Source organism: Pseudonaja textilis, chromosome 2 (assembly GCF_049901715.1).
Source record: "Pseudonaja textilis isolate UNSWEBS1 chromosome 2, rPseTex1.2, whole genome shotgun sequence".
NCBI lineage: Eukaryota > Metazoa > Chordata > Lepidosauria > Squamata > Elapidae > Pseudonaja > Pseudonaja textilis.
In genome coordinates, this window is record NC_141991.1 from 203,531,682 (window position 1) to 203,558,699 (window position 27,018).

The 27,018-nt window shown below is 38.5% G+C and overlaps 1 protein-coding gene across 1 annotated transcript in view; it reads left to right on the plus strand.

The window, feature by feature from the left end:
• Window positions 1-25,511, plus strand: part of MARCHF3 (membrane associated ring-CH-type finger 3) — a 120,810-nt gene extending 95,299 nt beyond the window's left edge. Inside the window, exons 4-5 of the mRNA XM_087926891.1 lie at window positions 11,837-12,046; window positions 25,090-25,511. Of these exons, the coding sequence (XP_087783017.1) occupies window positions 11,837-12,046; window positions 25,090-25,248 (369 nt within the window). The 3' untranslated portion in view covers window positions 25,249-25,511. The remainder of the gene's footprint in view (window positions 1-11,836; window positions 12,047-25,089) is intronic.
• The last annotated feature ends 1,507 nt before the right edge of the window (window positions 25,512-27,018 follow it).

Below are 27,018 nucleotides of genomic sequence, written 5' to 3' on the forward strand. Positions count from 1 at the left end.
CCGACCTGGAAACAGTGAATGACCGGCCCATGGCCCTCTTGCGTTTAGCTTATTTTATTGTCATTGCATCTTGTACAATGAAATTAAATGCCATCTTCAGCATACATTATAACACAAACACACATCCTTCACATTGTATGCAACTGAATTGAAAACCCAATATTGCATTAATATTGCACTACACAGTAGAATTCAATAGAATTATTGCCTTGGGATAGAAGCTGTTTTTCAGCCTATTGGTCCTTGTTTTTATTATCCTGTACCATCTCCAAGATGGTAATAGTTCAAAAAAAAATGTTAGATCATTATTTCATAATTGTTTAAAGGTAGTCTTTGACGTATAACCACAATTGAGCCCAGAATTTAGGATGCTAAGTGAGAAATTTGTTAAGTGAGTTTTGCCTCATTTTATGACTTTTTTTTTTTTACCACAGTGGTTATGTGAGTCAATGCAGTTCTTACATTAGTAACATGTTTATTAAGTGAATCTAGTTTCCCCATTGACTTTGCTTGTCAGGAGATCACAAAAAGGGATCATTGGACCCCAGGACACTGCAAGTTGCCAAGCATCCGAATGTAAATCATATGACCATGGGGATCCAGTAAAGGATGTCACTAGCATGACAAAAAGATGCTAGGAGTTCTAACCTAGCAGGAAATGGGGAGGCACAATTTCTTCCAGTATTACTGGAGCATTAAATGGTATGTAATATATTAAAACAAACGAGAATGCTATCACAAACCCGCATAATGTTTTAAACAATGCAATAGAATAATCCTTTGAAGTACGGCGATATTCATGTAAAACTAAGGCTTACGTTGTTTTTTGACCAAGCTTCTTACAATGTATCAGAAAGGCTTTATTATTCTTTTACTAGTTTCAGCAGTATTAAGAAGCTCCTTCCTGCTATATGAACATTTTCTGTGGTTGGTTATACTGAAATATGAACATCACTGGACTGTTTTCCCACAATGAGCTTTGAACTGTTTTCCCTGCTTCCTTTGAGATTAGTTTTGTGCACCTTAACCTACTGCCATTCACCGAGGCTAGTGGTTAGTCTCCTGTTACTGCAACCGGAGGCTTGACACTCTTCTACACAGTTCACCAAGAGATCACTGTCAAGGCTGAAGGAAAAGCATTTTAGGCATGTAATGAACAAAATGAAATGGCCCACTGGCTTTGAGAGCTAAAATGGACTAGAATTGGCAATTGAGCCTGTTGCAACCAAAGAGGGAATAACTTCATTATACTCTCCTGAGGTAGTTGAAGCCTAGGCTGAAAGATTTATTATTTTATTTAAAAAACTTATTCCAGAGAAAAGAAACGAGAGCACTGAGAGGTATTACAACAAAATAAACATTACAAATCAAACTGCCTGAAAGTTGTGGCTGGGTTTTCACAGTATGCTAGATGAAACTGACGGAGGATTGGATCATTGGGATTCTAAAAATTGTGGGACCCCAGCCATTGCATTAGCGTGTTGTGTGAGCCAGGCCATCGCATTAATTTAACAAGTGATTTATTCTGGCATGCTATGTTTTATGAACACAGAAATTATCCTTTTAAAAATACATCTATTAGAGATAGAGCATATATGTAAAATGAAAATGTCCAGTGCAAATGTACTGGATCCAAAATTATATTCATTGAAGTCAGTCAAATGTAATTTAACATGATTAGGTCTTCTTGATTCAAGGGACCAATTCCAAGCATTACCACCTCTAAATCCAGCTCAATGACAGCTAAGTGTATGCATTGACCAATAGATAGAAAACTCCTCTGAAAGATCTATTCTAAGGCTTTATTAGTTATTATTAATAATGTTGCTAAGTGATGGCACAATGTTGAATGGACTACTGTTGTTGGCTATCACAAACGGTAGCATGGAAGGTATTCTTCATCACTATGTGATGACTCTTTAGTGTGGGGTGTGTTTTTCCCCCAAAAAATCTTGCTAACATTAAACATTTCCAGTAAGGTTTTCAGCCGTAAAATCAAAAGGCTGAATCAGTAGAGATAATCAACAGCCATCAGTACAACATTGCAAAACAAAATTTTATGCTCATGTCAACAGATAAATACATCAATACTATTAAAATGTATCCTGTTTCACATGCTTAGAAGTAATCCTTTTGAATTGTGAACTCCGTGCATTATCAGAAACAGATGAGAGAAAGAGTCCAAGTAGCTATTGCTGAGTCTGCATGAAAGCTGCACATTTGCTATAGACATCGTTAGTGAAATATGCTGAAACTTAGCAGTCAGTATACTAACAAGTCTGTAGACCTAACGGTCCTAGAAAGAGACAATTGAAAACTTGCAGATAACTTCTCTGACAAAGTTAATGCCAGGGTTCCAAGTAATACAATCATAGCAAACAGAACTCCGAGGCAAGCAGGTTCCTCAAAGAACAGGTTTATTGGACATATCATATTGACACAAAGTGGTGAAAACCGACTCTAAAGGTTCACATGGTTTTCACCTAATTAAAAGTAAAGTTTTTTCCCCCTTTCCCAAACAATCAGTCACATAGTCCAATCAACGTGCTGTCCGGTGGCTTGGAAACTTCACTTCTCCTCTTTTCAGCCACCTGTGGGAATGTCCTTGCTTCTCAGGGGAAACTACACTGCTCAAAAAAAGGGAACACTTAAACAACACAATGTAACTCCAAGTCAATCACACTTCTGTGAAATCAAACTGTCCACTTAGATAGCAACACTGATTGACAATCAATTTCACATGCTGTTGTGCAAATGGAATAGACAACAGGTGGAAAGCATAGGCAGTTAGCAAGACATCCCCAATAAAGGAGTGGTTCTGCAGGTGGTGACCGGAGGTCACATCTCAGTTCCTATGCTTTCTGGCTGATGGTTTGGTCACTTTTGAATGCTGGCAGGGCTTTCACTCTAGTGGTAGCATGAGATGGAGTCTACAACCCACACAAGTGGCTTAGGTAGTGTAGCTCATCCAGGATGGCACATCAATGCGAGCTGTGGCAAGAAGGTTTGCTGTGTCTATCAGCGTAATGTCCAGAGCATGGAGGCACTACCAGGAGACAGGCCAGTACATGAGGAGACATGGAGGAGGCCATAGGAGGGCAACAACCCAGCATCAGGACCGCTACCTCCACCTTTGTGCAAGGAGGGACAGGAGAAGCACTGCCAGAGCCCTACAAAATGACCTTCAGCAGGCCACAAATGTGCATGTGGCTGCTCAAACAGTCAAAAACAGACTCCATGAGGGTGGTATGAGGGCCCGACGTCCACAGGTAGGGGTTGTGCTTACAGCCCAACACCATGCAGGACATTTGGCATTTGCCAGAGAACACCAAGATTGGCAAATTCACCACTGGCGCCCTGTGCTCTTCACAGATGAAAGCAGGTTCACACTGAGCACATGTGACAGGCGTGACAGGGTCTGGAGATGCCAGTTTGGCAGTGGATTGATAATGGTGTTGGGTGGCATTTCTTTAGGGGGCAGCACAGCCCTCCATGTACTTGCCAGAGGTAGCCTGACTGCCATTAGGTACCGAGATGAGATCCTCAGACCCCTTGTGAGACCATATGCTGGTGCTGCTGGCCCTGGGTTCCTCCTAATGCAAGACAATGCTAGACCTCATGTGGCTGGAGTGTGTCAGCAATTCCTGCAAGATGAAGACATTGATGCTATGGACTGGCCTGCCCGTTCCCCAGACCTGAATCCAATTGAGCACATCTGGGACATCATGTCTCGCTCCATCCATGAATGCCATGTTGCACCACAGACTGTCCAGGAGTTGGGGGATGCTTTAGTCCAGGTGTGGGAGGAGATCCCTCAGGAACCATCCGCCACCTCATCAGAAGCATGCCCAGGAGTTGTAGGGAGGCCATACAGGCATGTGGAGGCCACACACACTACTGAGCCTCATTTTGACTTGTTTTAAAGATATTACATCAAAGTTGGATCAGCCTGTAGTGTTTTTTTCCACTTTAATTTTGAGTGTAATTCCAAATCCAGACCTCCATGGGTTGCTAAATTTGATTTCCATTGACAATTTTTGTGTGATTTTGTTGTCAGCACATTCAACTATGTAATGAACAATGTATTTAATAAGAATATTTCATTCAGATCTAGAATGTCTTATTTTTGTGTTCCCTTTATTTTTTTGAGCAGTGTATTTTGTTTTGGCTACAAAACCCCAGCTATCTCTATTCCTCACTCCCTATTCCTCATCACCATTGTGGCAACACTGAAGCATCCAAGATGGCCTCAGTTAGGCCAGCTTCAGAGTTGACAATTACCTAAAACTCACATGAGTTCTATGAATTCAGGGATCTTGTCGCAAAATATTAATATCCTGAGTACCTTATCCTATACTGTATATGAATATACCACAAGTAAGTCCAGGATTTCTGTTGTTAAGCAAGATAGTTAAGTGAGTCATGTCCAATTTTCTGACCTTTTTGCTAGGACTGTTAAATGAACCACTGCAGTTGTTAAGTTAATCAAGTGGTAATTAAGTGAATACAGCTTCCCCCATTGACTTTGCTTGCTGGAAGCTGGCTGGGAAGGTCACAGATGATGATCACATGACCCTGGGATGCTGTAACTTTCATAAGTATGAACTCAGTGCCAAATGCCTGGCTTTTGTTCATGTGACTATGAGGATGTTGCTACAGTTATAAGTATTAAAACTGATCACAAATCCCGTTTTTTCAGTGATGATGTAACTTCAAAAGGTCACTAAATGAATGGGTTGTAACAGTGGTGGTATTCTATCGGTTTGGCCCGGTTCTGCAGAGCCGGTAGCAGCAATGACCAGTGGAGACCGAACCAGTTCTCTCCGCCGCTCTGCTGTTGGGCCCACCCGCCCGCCCGGGCTCCCACACTCACCTTTATCCTCTGAATTTGAAATGCAGCTGCTTTGCGTGGCATGGAAGAGTGCTGCGTGGCAGCTATTGAAGCGACCGGGATCATGCAGGCTTGCAGGAGGTGAGTTAGAATGCTTCTGCGCCTGAGCTAAATGAGTGTTTGGCATGCGCACATGCAAAGTGTGTGCATGCGTGCAAAGCACGCCCACCAAGCCACGCCCACCAAACGGGTGGTAAAAATATTAGAATCCCACCACTGGGTTATAAATTGAGGCCTATCTGTATATTTATCCATTTAGTCTGATGTTATGTTCTGTAATCCTAAATCTTTATCTTCTGTGTTCTATATTTCTTGACAGCCATTCCACTAAGCCTCAGTCATATTCTATAATTGCAAAAAAAAAACAACAACCCCTTTTTGTTCAGTGTCTTCCTAAGTGTGATAGAATAAGTCAATAAAAGATTATAGCTTGATTCTGTAATATGGATTTTTCTTAATACCAGCTATTTGTACATAAAAATGTAGCAGTGTGGGTTTCTGTTACTATTACTGATAATCCTTTCTCCATACAGCAACCTAATTGGCTGGGACTAATTGGCTGCATTAAAATTACTAGAAACTTCCCATGAACTCTTGTATATTTTTGTTTAGTGCCAATGCTTCAAGTTGCCTAGTGATATATTTCACTTCAATCTTGCTTATATACTAAGATTACGGATGTGTAAAAATCTGTATTTTATAATTGTCTGTGGAGGTTTTATTGTAGATTGACAAAATAATCTGACTTTCAATTATTTAGCAACAGCTGCAAAAAATGATTACACCTTGTAAATAATACTTTTAAAATAAGAAAGACGGGTAAGCAAGAATAGATTTTTGTGTGAATGAATTGTCTCTTTCATTTAGTTCTGGGGGCGGAAGAAATAAACATGCTTGCCTTTATTTCTTTTTTTTTTCTTTCATTATATTTCTTTTGCCTGAGAGTTCTGGTTGATGAATCTTGGGGCTCTTTTTTTTTTAATGGCTTTACTTTAAATTAAATTTTAAAGAAAGAATTTGTGTATGGTCTCTGCAGTGGTGGGATTCAAAAAAGTTTACTACCGGTTCTGTGAGCGTGGCTTGGTGGGCGTGGCAGGGGAAGGATACTATAACATCTCCATTCCGACCCCACTCCTGGGAGAAGGATACTGCAAAATCCCCATTCCCTCCCCACTCTTGGGGAGAGGTTACTGCAAAATCCCATTCCCTAACCTGCTTTCCAGCTCTGTTCTCCTGTGCAGGGCAACGGAAGAAGACTCAGTTGATCAGCTGGGACTCAGGAGGCAGAGAATAGATGGGAATGGGGCCAGTCAAAGGTGGTATTTGCCGGTTCTCCAAACTACTCAAAATTTCCACTACCAGTTCTCCAGAACTGGTCAGAACCTGCTGAATACCACCTCTGGTTCTCTGAGAAATAACTATTCAGTAACACTGAAGACATTATTTACACCAAGACAAGAAGTTAAGACATTGAATACAATAGCAGTATTTCAGAATAAACACTTGGGATTGAGATGTGTAAATCCAAAATATCTGTAGCTTGAAGCACAGCTCATTAAAATCAGTGGAATTTATTTCTAAGTCAACACAGTAGGAATTGGAAAATGTAGTGGGTTAAACTGAAATATTCCGGTTCTTGGTTTAAACTGCACTCATTTCTGTTTAATAGCTAATGAACTTGACATCCCTAGAGAATTAAATTAAGTGTTGAAAATTGCATTTTGAATTTCAGGTTGGTTCAGGTATGCATAGAGCACGGGTGTCAAAACTTGTGTCGTCACATTGTTGTCACATGACATATTGCAATTTTCCCCCTTCACTAAAATGGAGTGGGCATAGCCAGTGCGTAACACATTCAACCTGTGGGCTGCAAGTTTGACACCCCTGATGAAAAGTTTCATATAATGGGTTGATGATGAACTAACTGCTCACTCAATGAAGGCTAACAGTGTGATGTAGTGTGTGTGTGCGTATGTGAATTGGCATCCTTCAATCTCAAGAGACTATGGTATCGTGCTCTGAAGAGAGGTCCTAAAACAGCATCTAGTGTGGCTAAAAAGGCCAATTCGAGAGTGGTAATCCCTTCCACACTGAGGACAGATACAGTCTGTCTCCTGACCAGCCCCCAGATTTTGCTGGTTCCAGGATGGCCTTTTTGCCTCAGCCCGCCGAACAAGTATCTCTTCGAATTGAAGAAGGCCATGCTGGGTCTTTAGCCTCCAAGCTGAATGATCAGAGGTCAAGGTTTCCTAGCTGTTGATGTCTATTCCCAAGGCCTTTAGATCCCTCTTGCAGATATCCTTATATCACAGCTGTGGTCTCCCTCTAGGGCGCTTTCCCTGCACTAATTCTCCATACAGGAGGTCTTTCAGAATCCGACCATCAGCCATCTTCACAACATGCCCAAACCAGCATGTGTGTATGTATGTATAGTATTAATATTAGAGCTATGGTGGTGCAGTGGTTAGAATGCAGTATTGCTGACGGTCGATTGCCAGAAGTTTGGCAGTTCAATTCTCATCGGTTCAAGGTTGATTCAGCCTTCTATCCTTCTGAGGCCAGTAAAATGAAGACCCAGATTGTTGGGAGCAGTATGCTGACTCTCTAAACCACTTAGAGAGGGCTATAAAGCACCGTGAAGCAGTATATATGTCTAAGTGCTATTGCTATTGCTATCGGCTATACCAAAATTAAAACACTTGAAGATAAATTAATTTACATCTTTTATACATCTTCTTTCATACCATATGGCAGAAATTGAAGTCCGGGTATATAGACAGACACTCAGTAAATAAAGAAGGGCTTGCTGTATTATATTGGATCATAGGTATCTACGAAGTCAAGTTAAATGAGTTTATGCTCCAAAATGCAATTCAGAAATACAGTTGCTAAATAAACTATATGGAATGTGCAATTGATTACCCCAATGTAGAATGATTGCATGGCAGAAACACAAATATTATCCCAAACTGCTGACTGGTTGAATGGATGAAACATTATTGAAAATTTGTTATGAAGATTGGCAACTACTCGTTCCTACCTTGCCTGCTCCACTAATTTTCTCCCTTCTGAAGACCATTTCCTCTTAAGCAGGTATTCAGAAGGAAGAAAAAAACAGCATCCATTTATGTGATATTTCAGGCTAAGCAGGTCACCAAGCTTTCTAACATTTTCTGTGTATCTTTAATTATTTCTATAGGTGTCCATCCCTACAAATGCCAGTTCTACACTTTTCTTTTCCAAAAATCAATTGAGAATACATTTTGAACTAGAAGTCAAATAGAAATTTGCAGGAAAAATACAGTAACATGCCACATCGGGATAATGGATATATAACATTGCATTTATTCTAATTGGAAGGAAAATACAGACTTATTTTTTCAAGGCATAAAATGTTTTGAGGCCAGCCTGGAAATTGGAACCTAATGATTCAGTGAAGATGATGCTTAAATAGGCCAGAACTTGAGCAACTTGAGCCTCTATATCAGGGGTGTCAAACTTAACAACAACATGTTATTATCACGTGATGTATCACAACTTTTTCCCCCTTGACTAAAACAGGGGTGGCCATGGCCAGCACATGACACATCCAGCCCGCAGTCCACGAGTTGGACACCCCTGCTGTATACCTAGAAAAATGACTAAATTTGTGAAGTGGAAATAGTGTTAGGATTTTGAGTTTTCTATTGTCATTGCAGGACAAGTGATGGGGACCAGGGAAGTGGACTCTATTGATGTACAAAATATACATCATTACAGGAAGTGGAGGTACCTCAAAGTATGTCAAATCAACAGGGATCATGGGAAAAAATAATCTTCTCACTGCATGATACCTAATAATATATTATTACACTTGATGCACACTTTATAGTTGAAGAGAAATTGGTCTGGTGGCAACAGAGAGACTAGGACTACCCAATCTGGCTTGCAAAAATCCAGAGGACCACGAGATGGGAGGAAAGAAAAACAGAAAACTCTTGACTCATGGGTTTCTGCAGCGCAATTCTTATAGTTTTAGAGGTTCATTTCAGGGTACACCATGTGGCCTTTCAATCCAAACTGGGAAAATAATAGTCAAAATGTAGGTCTTTTGATTAGTCAAAATGCAGTTCTTTTCACCCCAATCTTTTGTACATAGAAGTGTGGTTTATAGATTGAATAAAGGAGATTTGGAAGCAAGAGATCAGAGAATAAAAGGTCTTTCAATGGGATTGACTCAGTACAGTGTAGACTTCCCAGTGAATTAAACTTCATTGTACCTACAGTTCATACAGTGATCAATGAATGTCTGCATGTCAAATATTTTCTCTTACACTAATCTCTGAATGTCACCTTTGGCATTCTTCCCTATTTTCTTCTGGGCATTACTATTTCCTCTTGGTTGTCTTCTGGTTTCTCATTACAAGGTGTAAGTTGTAAGTCAATCATGTGTTGAAGTGTCTTGGTTGTACTTGGGATTGCTGCAGCAGCCCTCTCCAGTTACTATCCTCAGCAGTATTTTTTTAAGGAAATAAGATAAATCCTTAAAACAGAGTCTGGAATCATTTTATACAGTGCCTTGAAATCTGTGTGAGAGTTTTATTTGTCTGTAATATAATATTCTTGTTTCTACTTTTAAAATATCTACTTCCCAACTGCCTTGCTAAATTCTTTAACTAACCTTGAAATAATAGTACAAAGTGAAGTTCAATAATATTTTCAAGGGTAGTCATTGTGTTTGCTCTTTTAAACTCTATAAAGTTGATTTATTTTTAAAATCCTAGAAGCGTTGGGGAAGTAACTCTTAAAACAATTCATGCACCAGATGCATGCTGACCATTATTTAGTGACTACAACATTTCCTAGTGGGCATACTTTGCAAAAGAGTGAATCAAGGTCCGAAACACTGCAAGAACATTCCTATTTCCTGATACCATCTCAAGATAACATTGCCTTTCAATACGTGTTTCGCTGTTCATTTTCCCATACATAGTTTTTCAATGCATAACCTTTCCCATGTCCACCTATACAGAGAATTTGTAGTTATTTAAGTTATATAGTTCTATTTATGTCTGTACAAAAAGAAATAGATAATATGCTTGCAAACAATAGCTACTAGTGAATTCAGAACAGTCACTACCTAATTTTCAAGAAATTGTCAAATATGAGACTGACTACTTCAACTCTTCATTCAGTAGTTCTCAGATGAGCACAACAAATACATCTCTGAGATTGGAGTCATCTAGGTTGATTTAATCCAGCATTTTATTACCCCAAGTATAATTTTATATATCTCTATTGTATCCCTTTTTATTGTAAATAGAGCCACAAACCATTCGCTTTGCTTATACGGGAGTCTTTCCACAGCTGTGTGGGACTTTTCATTATTTTTTCCACTTTCCCTATAGTCGAAGTGTGATGATCAGAATTGTGCATAGTATTTGAAATGTAACATCATCATCATCACATTTTTAAAAGGCATTACAATATTGGAAATTTAATCTTATGATTCTTTTTCTATTGATCTCAGCTTGGGTTTAACTTTTTCAAGACAGTTCTACATTGTACTGATATTTTTATTGAGCTGTTCACTTATCCTTTGTGATTGCTTTCTTAGTCAATGTCAACTCAATCTCCATCAGTTTATATGAGCCATATGAAGTTAGACTATTTTGCTTCACTTTATTCTTGCATATTTTAAGACACATACCTTCATTTTATGCTAATCCACCAAACTTTTCAGAATTTTTTTTAGCATTGTTTGTTCTCCTTTATTTTGAGCAGTTTATATAATTGGATGCTGATTCAAATAGCTTGTAAACAAGTTTAAAATCACTAAATTCATACCCATGTCACACTAATTTAATTCTTTCTACTTTTTTAATTTATTTCTACTTTGGGGGGTTTTTTGTTCACAAAAGTGATAACCTCTTGAATTTGAGATCTGCATGAGTTGCCAGCACCATGAGTGGAAGAGGATAGTAATGAAGTATATTATTAGAATTAATTACAAGAATTAATAAATAATTTGCAGTTACTCAGTAGGAGTTCTTCTGTAGTCATACAAATATGAATCTGAATCAAAGAATATAAGATCTTATGCATATATACCTGAGAATAAGACCCAATTGAAAGCAATAAAATGTATCTGTGATTAAACATATATAGGATTCTTTATAAAAATAAAAGAACAGATTTTTGTGTTTGATAGTAGAAGTAGCCTATACAAACATGATTTAAAAATTGTTATCATGTCCTACACAATGAAATCAAGCTTTATCACTGTAGCTTTTCAATAACTATATTTTGCTTTAAACAAATAGACATTTTAGTAGTATTTTTTTTACAAACATGTTTTTTTCTTCTCTCTTTCCTCATGGGTTTATCAAAATGTAATTATCAAAATCTGGATTGTTCTTTCTTGAATCTAAATCCATGCGTACTCATAATTATATAAATATAGCCACATCTTACGACCTACAACTTATTATATTTACTGGAAGAACTATCAATAAGCACTTATTGATTAACCTTGGGATACTTAAACACTCTGCATACTATTATTTATTTAGCAATATTAAAATAATTTTAGTTTTAGAAAGTATTATATGCCAAATATGAAAGAGCAAATGTGCACACTTTGTTGTAATATAAATAGAAGATCAAAGTGGAATCCTACCTTATACTGGCTGAAAAACAGAAGCAGCTCTGCTTAATAAATTTCTGACTTTTTTGTGACCTTACTGTTTATTACAGGGGTCCCCAAACTTGGTAAGTTTAAAACTTGTGGACTTCAACTCCCAGAATTCTCCAGCCAGCATAGCTTAAAGTTGCCAAGATTGGAGTCCTCTGGTTTATTAAAACATAACATTGTATAAATGAGATAGAAAATGTTTTTTGTTGTTGTTGTTGTTGTTGAATGAATACCTTTTGTTGAAACTGACTATGCATTGATTCTTTTTGCAGTGGCTAAAAAATCCTGGCCCCCAACATGAGAAACGGACTTTGTTTGGGGACATGGTGTGCTTCTTGTTTATAACTCCATTGGCTACTATCTCCGGCTGGTTGTGTTTGCGCGGAGCAGTGGATCATCTGCACTTTAGTAGTAGGCTAGAAGCTGTTGGGCTCATTGCACTCACTGTCGCACTCTTCACAATTTACCTCTTTTGGACACTAGTAAGTAGTCTTTTGTTTTGATTTCTATTTACATTAGAGTATGATAAATCTTATAACGTTATTCTGGGACCATCTGGAGACAGTTATTGTTATATGAGAAATGATCAAACTTCTTTATTTGAATAACAGCTTCATAATATAGCTTGAAATCATGAGTGGCATGGTGGCCTAGAGGTGGAGCTCTCACTGCACAATCAGGAGGCTGTGAGTTCTATCCGAGGTGGCATTCAGCAGGTTCTGACCAGTTCTGGAGAACTGGTAGTGGAAATTTTGAATAGTTCAGAGAACCAGCAAATACTACCCTGACTGGAGATTTTCCCCTGCCACGCCCACCAAGCCACACCCATAGAACCACTAGTAAAAAAAAAATGAATCCCACCACTGGATCCTAGATAGCAGCAAATATTTTTCTCTCTGTACACGAGTAATTGTCTGCTGTGAACTTCACATAGGCTTCAGGAAGGGTATCTGGCCAGTAAACATTTAGCTCCAATCACTTGCCCCGACCTCACCCCAATTTTTATATATATATATATATGTGTGTGTGTGTGTGTGTGTGTGTGTGTGTGTGTGTTAAGTTTTTGCGGGTACTTACTTTAAAAGCACAACTACAATGACATGGGAAAATACTCGAACAAAGCTGAATGCCATATATATATATATCTATATATATTTGTTTTCTGAGGTTCTCGCGGGTATTTGTATGTGGATCTTTGGTTGTTCAGGTTTTCTCCCGCGTAAGATTCGAAGTATCTAGGCAACGTTTCGATGAAGTCTCATTCATCATCTTCAGGCTTCTGTCTCCGGCTCTGTGCTTCTCAGAGTGATGTGAGATTGCAGCTGCTTCTTCCTTTTAACTGCTAGTGGGGGTGGGACTTGATTGGGTGGGGGTTTGGCTGTGTTCTGATTGGGTGGGGGTGTGTTCTCATTGGTAGGGGGTTTGGCTGTGTTCTGATTGGTTGGGGGGTTGGCCGTGTTCTGATTGGTTGGAGGCGTGTTCTGTTCAGGTGGGGGCTTGGTTGTGCTCAGGTTAGTCTTAGTTGCTGGGGGATTTGAGTTGGTGAGCTGTGATCTTGCTGTTTGGCTTCGAGTTCGTGGTCGTGCCGCATCTTCATGGTGGGTGTCGGTTTGCTTCATGTATGGCTCGGAGGGGTTTGAAGTGGATAGTGATGCAGCTGCAGTGCGGCTTCTGGTCCGTGGTTGTGTCTCATCTTCTGTGTGGGTGTGAGTCTGTTTTCTACGTGGAAGTGTGGTGGTGGCATCTTGTGTGGTGATGAATGAGACTTCATTGAAACGTTGCCTAGATACTTCCAATCTTACGTGGGAGAAAACCCGAATAACCAAAGATCGATCTATCTATCTATCTATCTATCTATCTATCTATCTATCTATCTATCTATCTATCTCTCTCTCTCTCTCTCTCTCTCTCTCTCTCTCTCTCTCTATATATATATATATATATATATATATATATATATATATATATATATATATATATATTCTGAGGTTCTCATGGTATTTGTATGTGGATCTTTGGTTGTTCGGGTTTTCTCCCGCGTAAGATTCGAAGTATCTAGGCAACGTTTCGATGAAGTCTCATTCATCATCTTCAGGCTTCTGTGTTCGGCTCTTGCTTCTCCGAGTGATGTGAGATTGCAGCTGCTTCTTCCTTTTAACTGCTAGTGGGGGTGTGACTTGATTGGGTGGGGGCTTGGCTGTGTTCTGATTGGGTGGGGGTGTGTTCTCATTGGTAGGGGGTTTGGCTGTGTTCTGATTGGTTGGAGGCGTGTTCGAAGCCAAACAGCAAGATCACAGCTCACCAACTCAAATCCCCCAGCAACTAAGACTAACCTGAGCACAACCAAGCCCCCACCTGAACAGAACACGCCTCCAACCAATCAGAACACGGCCAACCCCCAACCAATCAGAACACAGCCAAACCCCTACCAATGAGAACACACCCCACCCAATCAGAACACAGCCAAGCCCCCACCCAATCAAGTCCCACCCCACTAGCAGTTAAAAGGAAGAAGCAGCTGCAATCTCACATCACTCGGAGAAGCAAGAGCCGAAGACAGAAGCCTGAAGATGATGAATGAGACTTCATCGAAACGTTGCCTAGATACTTCGAATCTTACGCGGGAGAAAACCCGAACAACCAAAGATCCATATATATATATGTGTGTGTGTGTGTGTGTGTGTGTGTGTGTGTTTTCTTAAGTTTTTGTGGGTACTTACATATATGGTATTCAGCTTTGTTCGGGTATTTTCCCACGTCTTTGTAGTTGTGCTTTTAAAGTTGTAGCAACGTTTCGACAGAATCTCATCTGCCATCATCAGCTACAACTTCTGTATTGTGTTCGTCTGTGATATATAAATCAATAGCATGCACAATATATAAATATATATATTATATAAATTATAAATATAAATATATAATATATATCAATATATAAATCAATAGCACGCACACGAAATTTGGTTCTTTTAGGTTGGATCTAGAATGGTTTGCATTTCAGTAGTTTCTTGTAGAATGTTCTTGGCATGGAAATAGGAGAATTATTTTGTAACATTCTCTCCCTTCCTCTATCTTTCCAGTGTTCCACAACATGTTAAAAATGATAAAGACATCAAAATGAGGATATAGTTAACAAAGAGTATCTCTTTCCTTTCTACCACAGAAATGGTCTGTGGTATAACATGTGTTATTTAGATTAAAAGCTCTTCCAATCAGTAGACAGATGGCCTTAGATCCAAGCCAGTATTTGGAATGGCCTAATATGAAGAGACTTTAGCCAATTACAATGAGTAAAGAGTGGTGGTGGAAATCCTGGTGAAATAAGTCAGTGCTTGGAAAATAGGCAGCAAAATATTTGCAGACATCATCAACGTCATATCTATACAGCAAGTAAAAAAATAAACAGATTCCCCTTCCCTTTTGGCACTAATAATGGGCAGTTTGAAGCTAAAGCTCTTATCCACAATGCTTTGTTTTCTCTAAGTTGTTTGGGATGGGCAACATTAGGGAGAGATTCATCTAATACAAGCTTGTTTCTAATTCTAATGTGAATTGTGTGAGACATCTGCCTTTACCTCCAGAACAGAAACTTGAGACATTGCTCATCGTTCCTAAATAAGCTTTTGTGGACATTGTTTAGGACTAAAAAATCTATAGTGTTTTGAACAAGCTACAGTATGAAAGATCTGAGTTGTCTTTTTCCTTCTGTATTGGTAATAAGAAGCATTTTTCAAGGCTCGGTAGATTTCAGAATAACAAGTCTGGAGCTTTTAGTTAAACCTGAGTGAGAAAGCTATATGTTCGATATCCCCAAACAGTTTTTACCATGTAACCTTGTACACTAATATATTTTGAAACACAAGCTGTCTTTCTTCCTCCAGACATCCAGATGTCTCAAATATGGAGGGACAATTGAGAATGTGATCCTTTTAGAATGGTTGAATTACTTAAAATGGGCTGATTGATTTTCACTGCTAAAGAAGTGTGAAGAGAATGCAGACAATCTTCCCAGTTGAAAGACATCTGCAGGAAAGAAGCAGTGGTTTCTATAGAGATGCATCAACTCCACAGATGCTTTCATAAAGAAAATAAAACCACTTTTTAAAAATTTCTATCATGAAATTCTATCATGAAATGCCATTACAGGTTAAGCATTTTTATCTAGGTTTTAGTCAATATCACTTTCAAGCTGAGTACTCATATAGAAAAGATTAAAAAAGAAAAAGAACTGCATCTAGTGCCATGACTCGCACTCATGCCAGAAAGACTTTCCTTTCCTCCCAAGTATGCAACCCACTTGTGCTTCCCCTCCAGATATGTCTGCTCTGGTCCAGCAGCTATCAAGAAGAGATGCCAGTGTACAGATTCATGGGAGAAGGTATCCTTACTGCATAGACCTCATTAGACATAAGTCAGACTTAAAATAGTCTTAAAAAATAGTAAACAGAAATCTCTCCATAAGAAAAGGAAACATGTTCTGCCCAATCTCTCCACTGTAACATATCCTATTTTTATTATTGTTTTCAGCAGTGTGCAGCTACTAATCTACAAAAAATAATGTGTGGTTATCTTGACATAGGATGGGAAGTCCTTATTGAAACAATCACTTTCATAATCATCAACAGCGAGGAATGGTGGTCAAATATTGTCTCTTGCTTCCCTGATATTCGTCTTGTTATAATGTAAACCAGGGGTCTCTGACCTTGGCAACATTAAGACTTGTGGACTTCAACTCCCAGAAAACAGCAAAGCTGGCTGAGGAACTCTGGGAATTGAAATCCACAAATCTTCACGTTGCCAAGGTTGGAGACCCCTGATGTAAACCAACTTCTGCTCATCTATTTTCTCCTTTCCTTATTTCTGGTTGCCATTCTAAATATCCTTAGCTGGGACTAAGCTTCATTAAGCTTACAGAAACTTACATCTGAGTAGAAGTGTCACGTCCCGTCCGCACTTTTTATTCATTCTTAATTATTTTCCTCTGTTTCTCCTAATTCCTTCGTTTTCTGCAATTTCTGTTTGACTGAACTATTATTAATATATGCTAGCTTTGGAAGCAAACCACCTTTCTGATATTTGGCATTTGCTGTATATAAAGAAAGTAAATTGAAAATATGTTAGTTTAATCCCAAATAATAAGTTCCATCTTTAATTTCTAGCTTTGCTCTTAGTAATTCTTTGTACTGTCTCTAACTGAGAGAACTGGAATGAAAAAAAAAATAGGGCACATATTTGATTGGTCTGGCTCTATGTTTTCATTTCATTGCTTTTCAATCCTATTGTGGTTTCTTTATCAATACTGCATCCATTTTAGCATTTATTTTAAGAACTTTTGAATAAGATGAATATTCCTGTTAGAAAAAGGAATTCATTGTCAGCACAGCTGTATAAATTAAAGCATTTCATATTAGATGGGCCACATTTGTTTTATTCAGCATCATAATGATGTTTGATACTCTATTGCTTTCTCTTGAAAGGCATGTGAAACTTACAATATCCTTCTATGAATTTTTGACACTGAGAAAAATCTTTATAATAAGTCTACGAAATTTGGATGACAAAAATCCACACAGTCCCCAGGTAGCAACAGAGTATTATAAACAAAAATTGTTAACCTTTTGCTATCCCCAGTAGACATATCGATTTTTGCTTTCCAGATCTATTTAGAATCTCCATTTTGATCTACTTCATGAACTGTTACTGAGAATATTACCAAAAATAACTTTAGCCAGTTGATTCAGATGATGCTACAGCTGTCATATCTGCATACTTAACACTGGAGTTCTAGATCAGAAGTTATATTAGTTACTATCTTATTTTTGTGATACAGAACCAACTTTGAGAGGAAGTAGCTTTTCCATGCTTAGGGAAAAAGAGCTGTAAGGTCACATTGTCTATTTGGGAATTCTTGGAATTGCAGCCCAATATAAGTGGCATAGCAAACTGAGACTCAGAATTTTTGCACACTTGATCATTTGCTTTCATTATTTACATCCATAAAGGCCTTTCTGTACCCAAATTGCAAGGAATACAGGTTTGGGAAGTAAGCTGCAGAGCAGAGGAAAAGAAAGAGGTTATATCCCCCATCCAGAAATTCTAAGATATCTGCATGTCATTGTGAATCTACTGTAGAAGAAGGCCATCCACATATAGGAAAAAACCATCGGCTATATCCATGATTATGATTAATTCTTCATAGAAAACAGAAAAAAATCAGGTGACTGGGGAACAATTATAAGGAGGGCCCCAGAAATACCAAACAACCTTAAGCACATTAAATCTTGCTCTGACACTCTGTTCAAATCATATGGGAAAATGATTTGTTTGAAAAGGATCCTGCATTTGGAATGAATTTAGAGAAAATTGAAAGAAGCTATGAAACAGCACAGGTGAAACTCAAAAAATTAGAATATCGTGCAAAAGTTCATTTATTTCAGTAATGCAACTTAAAAGGTGAATCTAATATATGAGATAGACTCATTACATGCAAAGCAAGATAGTTCAAGCCATGATATGTCATAATTGAGATGATTATGGTTTACAGCTCATGAAAACCCCAAATCCACAATCTCAGAAAATTAGAATATTACATGCAATCAATAAAACAAGGATTGTACATAGAACAATATCGGACCTCTGAAAAGTATAAGCATGCATATGTACTCAGTATTTGGTTTGGGCCCCTTTTGCAGCAAATACTGCCTCAATGTAGCATGGCATGGAAGTTATCAGCCTGTGGCACTGCTGAGGTGTTATGGAAGACAAGGATGCTTCAATAGCGGCCTTCAGCTTTTCTGCATTGTTCGGTCTCATGTCTCTCATCTTTCTCTTGGCAATGCCCCATAGATTCTCTATGGGGTTCAGGTCAGGCGAGTTTGCTGGCCAATCAAGCACAGTAATCCCACGGTCATTGCACCAGGTTTTGGTGCTTTTGGCAGTGTGGACAGGTGCCAAGTCCTGCTGGAAAATGAAGTCAGCATCCCCATAAAGCTCATCTGCGGAAGGAAGCATGAAGTGCTCCAAAATCTCCTGGTAGACGGCTTTGTTGACCCTGGACTTAATGAAGCACAGTGGACCAACACCAGTAGATGACATAGTTCCCCAAATCACACAGACTGTGGAAACTTCACACTGGACTTCAAGCATCTTGCAGTGTGCGCCTCTCCATTCTTCCTCCAAACTCTGGGTCCTTGGTTTTGAAATGAGATGCAAAAGTTGCTCTCATCAGAAAAGAGGACTTTGGACCACTTAGCAACAGACCAGTTCTTTTTTTCTTTAGCCCAGGTAAGACGCTTCTGATGTTTGTTGCTCAAGAGCTTGACAAGAGGAATATGACATTTGAAGCCCATGTCCAGGATCCATCTGTGTGTGGTGGCTCTTGATGCATGGACTCCAGCCTCAGTCCGCTCCTTGTGAAAGTCCCCAACACTTTTGAATGGCTGTTTCCTGACAATCCTCTCCAGGCTGCGGTCATCCCTGCTGCTGGTGCACCTTTTTCTCCCACACTTTTCCCTTCCACATAACTTTCTATTAATGTGCTTTGATACAGCACTTTGGGAACATCTTTCCAACAGCTTTTTCATTTTATTGTTTGAACGGGTAAATTGGTTTTGGTTAAATCTATCTGCCCTACCTTTTATGAACATCAGGATGGTCTTTTTCTCCTCCATATGGGAAAATGAGAGTTAAGAGAGTCATTTGGAATTAAAATGAAAAGGTTTAGCTTCTCCAATTCAAGTCCATAAACGCTATGTTTAATTTTATTCCAAATACAATAAAATCTTATGGGTTCATATTTCAATACCCAGTAACACTTCTGATTTGATTGCATGGAATTTTAAGGGGAAAAAACCCCATTGCTTTCAAACTCAAGAGCTTTGGAGGCAATACCTGAAGAAACACCACTTCATTTGAAGGGTTTTAGTTTCAAAATAATGTTCTAACTACAGTTCAAGTGTAATTACAGTTTATCAACATATGTATGTGCAAAGTATATTCCTATACATATATGGTATCCATATGTCCACATCACACACACTATAATCCAGCAAGAGAGATCATGCATCTTGGTGTTATTGCAACACACTTAATATGGGTCTGCCTTTCAGGGCCTTCAGTTGTAAGCTGCAACTAGTAGAGAATGCAGCAGCCAGGCTCTTGACCAGAGAATCTTATTATTGCAGAGTCTCCCCTATTCTGTGATCATTGCACCGTTTGCTAGTGGTCTGAGCATAATGCTAATTACCCCCCATAAATCCTTCTGCAGTCTAAACATCTAGAGAGGTTGTGCCCAAGGAATGCAGATCAGAAGGCAGCTCTTCTCAGTAATGGCTGCCAGATTATTTGTGTATTTGTTTATTAAATTTATATCTTGCCAACTTCAGGCAGACAAATGAAAGTAAAACATGCATAAATATATTATAGTAAAGCATGCAGGTTAAAAGGCATTATGACAATAGTGTTAAGACGTTCACAAAGAAAAGAAATACTACTATTAAGTCACAACAGTACTCATATAAGAAAAGCTCAAGTTTGTTGTCAAAGATCATTAATAAGATTAAAATCAGCCAACATAAACTCTTGGGGTGGGGAAATCAGTCTTTTTTGGAAAGCCATCACATAGGAACAAGAATAACATTGTCAGGAATACTGTTCTGTGAGTCCTGTAATGGAAACACAGAGTCCCCGAGGCTTCTCCAATCTTTGATGAACATACAGGATGGCTCAGTTTAGTTACAAATGTGTGCCTCGTCCCTTCTCTTCTGACATTTTGAAGGGCACTAGAAACCATTTTCTTTGCTCCTTAGCAGAAATTATGGCAGTCATCTAGGATATTTTAGAAACTGTTTTAAGAGCATTATTAATTACCCTCCCTTCTTCCTCCCCCCCCCCCAAAAAAAAGTGGGTGGAAATTTCTGTGCATCTTATATATAGCGAATATGGGCCCATTTTGGCTTCCCAAAGCCTCTACAGGTCCCGTTTTTGCCCTCCCCAGCACTCAGGCCGGTGTCGGGGAAGCTGAAAACGGGACGTGTGGAGGCCTTCTGAGGCCAAAAAGGGGCGCTTTTTTTGGATTGCAGAGAGCTTCTGGATGCCAGGGAGGGCAAAAACGCAGAGGCAAAAAATGATTACCCCCCCCTTGTTTTCCTCCTCTAAACCAAGGTGCATCTTATAGTCTGGGGCGTCTTATAGTCTGAAAAATATGGTATCTACTATGGTATATACAGAAAGTTTTTAGGTGGAAAGGAAACAAATATTTAATAAATTAATAAAATGTCTATTTAAATCAATTTATTTGTACTAGTGGAAACTGCTCAAACTAATTTTTGCCTGGAATGGTTTTTGACTGGAAATTTCCTTTAGCTTCAATAAAATTCCTGTTATTTTCATATATGCACAGTCAGTCTTCCAGAAAAAGATTGGCAGAAAAAATTCAACTGTCTAAAATAATTAGCAGCCTATATGGATATCTTTCTCATTATTTATATTATCCAGTACTGTTGTGCTGCTGTTCTCCTGTTCTCTTGATGTGATGCTACAGTCAACAAATGTACATCATAAATGCCAATCATATAAAGTGTATCATATATTGTTTATCATATAAACAATTTATGATACATTGAAAAGGACAGATTTTAAATGTTATATATCCCAAATTATATTTCATATAAGGAAGGAAGTAGGACATATATTTTCTGGAAAGTATGCCATGACCATATTCTATTGCCTCTTAATTGCTACCCAAATAAACATGCATGTTAAATTACAGCTGGAGATCTGAATCCAACATCCCATGACTGTCCTTTTCATCTAGCTTTGAGAGTTTCCTTTTTCTGTCCTCTTCCTAAAGCTTTCTCAAATCTCCCTAGGAAAGTTGAGAAGTTTGGGAGGCACCTGAGGGTTTATTTAATGATAAGGATCTTAATTTGAAAACTTTAGTATTGTGTATAACTTAAATTATCTCTGATCATTAAAAGGGCCTTTAATCCAAGAGTATTGTTTTACACACACATGGGGAGATGATAAGCCTAAACAAAACATGGGCTCCCATCATTGTACTATATTGAATATACAGTTTCAGGGCATGGTAGGTTTATGTTGCCAGATGAGAGAACCTTTCTCATCCTGTTATGACTTCAGTGGGAATGGACTATATTAATGAGGAAATGTGCTCTCAGAAAAGACGTTTCAAAGTTTCAGTGTCTAACAACAGGGCTTCAGTGTAATAGGAGTGGGGAGAAGAGGGGGATAGAGGGGGAGAAAGAGAGAAATTAAATCCCAATCCAGTTTCTAGTCAGCCAATTGCCACCTAACAGTTTTGCAATATACTTGAATTATACTTCATTACCTCATGCTAGGACCCCCAATTATGATTTTTTTTTAAACACGGTGGCATATGACTGTACAAAATTGTACAGGGTATGATACTGAATTGGTATAGTAGTCCCTACACTGTATCTGTTAGCATTTTTCCCAGACAAAAAAAAACTGGACTGTTCATACTGTTTGAACACATTTGCTTTCATTTAATGAAGTCATTTTATTGTTGTCCATTTTCAATCCACTAATAACAACTGTAGGACAGGAGGCTGGCACAGTTCAGATAAATCTTATTCAGTTTCATGTACTTGGATGAAAAAGCTCAAACGCATATTGTCAAAATAATTATATAAAACAATTAGATTTTAAGTTCGTTTAGTTTGATATTGATTCAGGCTGCTGGTATTCAAATATGATTCTAATAGTTGTAGTTTCTTAGTAGCTTTATTGCAGTTTATGTTACCACAAGTAAATGATTTGATTGCTTATTGTACCCCATGACTATTATTAAGTGTTGTATCTTGACTCTTGACAAATGTATCTTTTCTTTTATGTACACTGAAAGCATTTGCACCAAGACAAATTCCTTGTGTGTCCAATCACACTTGGCCAATAAAGAATTCTAACTAATTCTAACTAAAACGTATCAAATATGCAATCTGCAGCAGGTTAACAACCTGTTATATCTCATAATACATAATGCTTGGCCAAATCCACTCACCTACTTAAACTATATTTACATCTTTGCTTATGGCATAATTTGGCTTTGAGACTTCACCATAGATAGTCCAGTACTCCAAAGGTGTTGATTATTGTGATGTACAGTGCTGTGGTGTTACATGTTGTTGATTGACACATTGTCTATCATAAGATATACCTCAGGGCAGTTATTATCATTTCTTCACATTGGCCTTCATACTAAATCAAACCCCGCCATCTGGGTGAGTAACACTGCTGTATCTCAATAATGTAAGAGTTTAGTGGAGCAATTCTTTTGAGAACAGAGATCCATACATTTCAAAGGAGCTATTTTCTGCCATTCCTAAATAAGACCCTGTCTCTCTCTCAAAGACTGCTGATTAGCCCTTTAAATGAATCTAAGCATTGTTTTCATGATCAATGAACAAATCTCATCTCTGTTCTGGGCAGGAAGGATCCTGGAACCAAGTTTCTGATTTAAAAAAAAAAGATGAAGACCAGATCCTGCTTTCACATTGAGTTTGAGTTTTATAACTAATTTTATAAATTTACACAAATGTTTAGTCAAAATGTTTTTGGGGAAACTCCAGAGATTTAGAAATGGTTGTGGGATTTACACAATTTTGCTATCCACTAACAACATTGCAAATTGTTAACAGAAGACTTTCCTTACAAAATGCAAAATTGAACTTCTGAGTTTCAGTAGCTGACATTGCTTAGGCATTGGCTGAAGGCAAGAACTCATTGTAAATAGCCTATTAGGCTTACCCAGATTATTTATTGATGTATTTGTTGTACATAAGAATTGCCCATCTCCCTTACAGAAGGACTCCGAGCACTATACAATAAAATATCAAAAGCATAAAAAACAGTATGTAAAATTATTTAAAAGAGGCAAAGAATGTTAAAAATTGATTAAAAAGTGCAGGGAGAGCTTTCAGAGCACCAATTAGCGTGACATTTGTATGCTCATCTGGGTGCCCCAAGAAAAGCCCCAGAACCATGTTTTCATGCCTTTCTGGAAAGCCAGGAGAGGGCGGCCCTGCCTCACCTCCAGGATAAGTGTTCCACAGGGCAGGGACAATGGCAGAGAAGGCTCTCTTTCCTGGACCCTGGCAGTTGGAATTCTTTGGCTGACGAGATCCACAATTTATCTTCCTTGACTGACTAGGTGGGATCAGAATGTGGTGATATTGTGCCACTAGTGAACATGAGGAATGAAAATAGACTCTTCCACAGTGGCTAAGGTTCTGCAAAGCTGTATTTTTTCTATGCTCCTAATGTCTCCTCTTGAAGGGAGTTCTTAGTCTCACCAGTCCTGGAACTGTTACACAATAGTTCCTTCACAGTGAGTTTTATAAATAGTTCTTCCCTCCTCCTGTCCTAGGCACAGAGACCTGACAGGAAATGGCATCTGCCTTCTATCTCTCTGTCGCCGCTATCATACCGCTATCAGGGTAAAGAATTTGAAAATCCAGTGGCTGTTGCAAAAATGCTATTACAAGTGCTTGAAATAACTCTGATTATTTAAATCTCATTACAAATGGATTATTAGATATATCACTTCCTAACTATGTTGTCACTATTGATCTGTCTGAAATAAAATTTGGATATTTCTGAAGAAAGGCATTGCCAAACATATTACTGCATAATTTAAACACCAATCTGAAGGTTGCTTTACTTTGTTGCATAGCAAGATGATATATTTTTAAAAGGGATGATACTCCAAACTATCAGCATTTTCTCTTTTTTTTTAAACAAGTTCAGAGAAAGGTTTTTAAATTCACTTAATTTTTTTACAAAGTGATCCCAAGTGGACTGACCTATAACTAGGGGTGGGCTTCAAAAATTTTAGCGAAGGTTCTCTACCCAGTTGCTGGCTGGGCGTGGCCATCGTAGGCGTTGCTAAGTCGGCCTCCTGCATTTTTGCCCTCCCCGGACTCCAGAGATTTTCCTCGAGCCTCCGGGAGGGCGAAAATAGCCTTCCCGGGCTCTGGAGGCTCTCTGGAAGCCGGAAACAGGCCCATTTCCAACCTTCCTGAACTTCCAAGAGGCCCGTTTTTTGCCCTCCCCGAGCCTCCACGTGTGCCCTGCACTAAAGCTGCAATCCAAAACAGGCTGTGTGGGGACTCCTGGGAGGGGCACGGTGGGGTGGGTGGAGCCAGCCAGGAGTGGGATTTGAGGGTTTTCCAAATTGCACAGAATCTTAGCTAGGGGCTCTCCCAAACCCTTGCAAATCCCCAGCAGCCCACCCCGCCTATTACCAGATATCTTTTAGCTCTATTAGTTGCTATAGACAAGAAAAGTTCGATTAAGTATTACAGAAGCAGATTGAAAACTGGATTTTTTTTTTCCTGAAAGTGGTCTATTGAGTTGAGAAGAACTGGAGTTAAAAGAGAATCATTCAGGTTGAGGCACAATAATGCAATTTGTATTAAAAGACCCTTGAGTTTTCTTCTGTTTCTGGTCATCTTAACCGTAAATTCTTCTCTTTGTTTTCCTGCAGGTATCCTTTAGGTATCACTGTAGATTATACAATGAATGGCGTCGGACCAATCAAAGAGTTATCCTTCTCATCCCAAAGTCTGTCAGCATCCCTTCTACCCAGCAATCCTTGCTGGGCCTGCATTCAGTCAAAAGGAACTCAAAAGAGACCATTGTCTAATTGTCATAATCTTTTCCACGGGCCACGAACTGCATATGGGTAGCATCATAGTTGGAAAGACACTTTTTGTAGATAAAAAGACATGACTGTTGCAATTTAAATCATGGATGCTGCAATCATATGATATTTGCTAAGCTGCCAAACATGTCTAAAATTTAGCAGATACTGTATGGAATTTTCCAACACATGTTGATAGCTGCATCACTAGGGATGCAACTCTTTTCTAATTGTGATTAAAAACTATGATGGCAAACACTGAAAAATATGTGAATTGTATTATTTCTGAGTCAAGTCCAGACATCTTCTATGCTGCATTCTCCCTTCCTATATCTAGACTAATTAAGGAGAATTGGAGGCTGCTTTAAGAAGTATAATGACATGAAGAGTATGTGAGAGAGAGAGAGAGAGAGCACGTGCATACCAAACCCATTTGTCACATACACTAGGTCTAGAGACAGCTGAAAGAAAAATTCTCAGTGTAAGGCTAATGAAAAGTTTTATAGCTTAATGTCTTGAGAAAATTTTTTGAAGGCTTTGTAATTACCTATTAAGCACAATCCCAAAATAAATGGGGCTCTGATATTTATGTAGTATATTTCCTCGCCCTCACCTCTATACCTTCTGTATATTGGAACTGCTACTCTCAGATTAACATCCTGAATGTATAACATCTGGAATGAATCAATTTGGGAAGGTCTATTCTATACTCTCCCAGACTCAATAGTGGTAACATTTCTTTTTTGTTTGTTTTTATTTTATTTTTGTGCTTTTGAGTCACTTTTTTCTCTTGACATCTGGACTGGCAAGGATTCTTTAGTATTAGTAAATATAGGTCAGCCCATACACATGTGGATCTCCTTTTATGTGTAAGAGTATCTTGACTGCTACTATTAGTATGTTCTCTTGCCCAGTTACAGATATTTTTATACATATTATTTATTTATTTATTTATTTATTTATTTATTTATTTCAAGATTAAAAACGTTTGCTTGTTCACATTTTCATCACAATATTAACCTTTGCAATGAGAAGTGGGGAGGAAAGTTCCCAATGCCTCTGCCAAACTGCAGAGGGGAAATGAACAGGATCTGCCAAAATCTTCCCGAAGCCATTTGAAATATTCTTAGCTGGGTTTTTTTACCTTCAGAATTTCCACCTTCCAGGGACCAGTTTTGCAACAATCTGTAATGGTGAAGACTTGCAATCATAACTAGACTAGCGCTGCTGTATCTCTGCTGCAAAACAAGATGTCTGAAAAAAAACATTTCAGAAAGCAATTTTCTCAAGCAGAGAGGAAAAAGAAACAGTGTATTATGGAGAAATGATTGATTGAAATGGCAAGGAATTAAGTTGCATCACAACAGTGTTCTCTAAATTTAATTCCTAAATTTATTTTGTAAGGGGGACTTTTGCACAGATAATAAAGGACTGGCTCATTAGACATGTTCTAAGAAACTTGGACTTGCCTTGCATTACAATGAGCAAAACTACAGCTTTGCTGGATTTGCAACTTGACAGATAAGTTTGGATGGAAACATCTAAGCCTTAACTTCTTTGTGCATACCAGACTAAGACCTCTTTGTTAAAAATGTTTACAACCGCCTTATAATCGTAGCCAATTCCAATTTGGAGTCTGAATGTTAAATTCTTCATTTCTTGGGTGGCACATCTTGGCATGACTGCCTTTCCCAAAGCATGAGACAAAAGCATCATTTCGATCCATTATTTTTAGAATTAGGCTATCAAATGGACTTTCCTTACATCAACAAA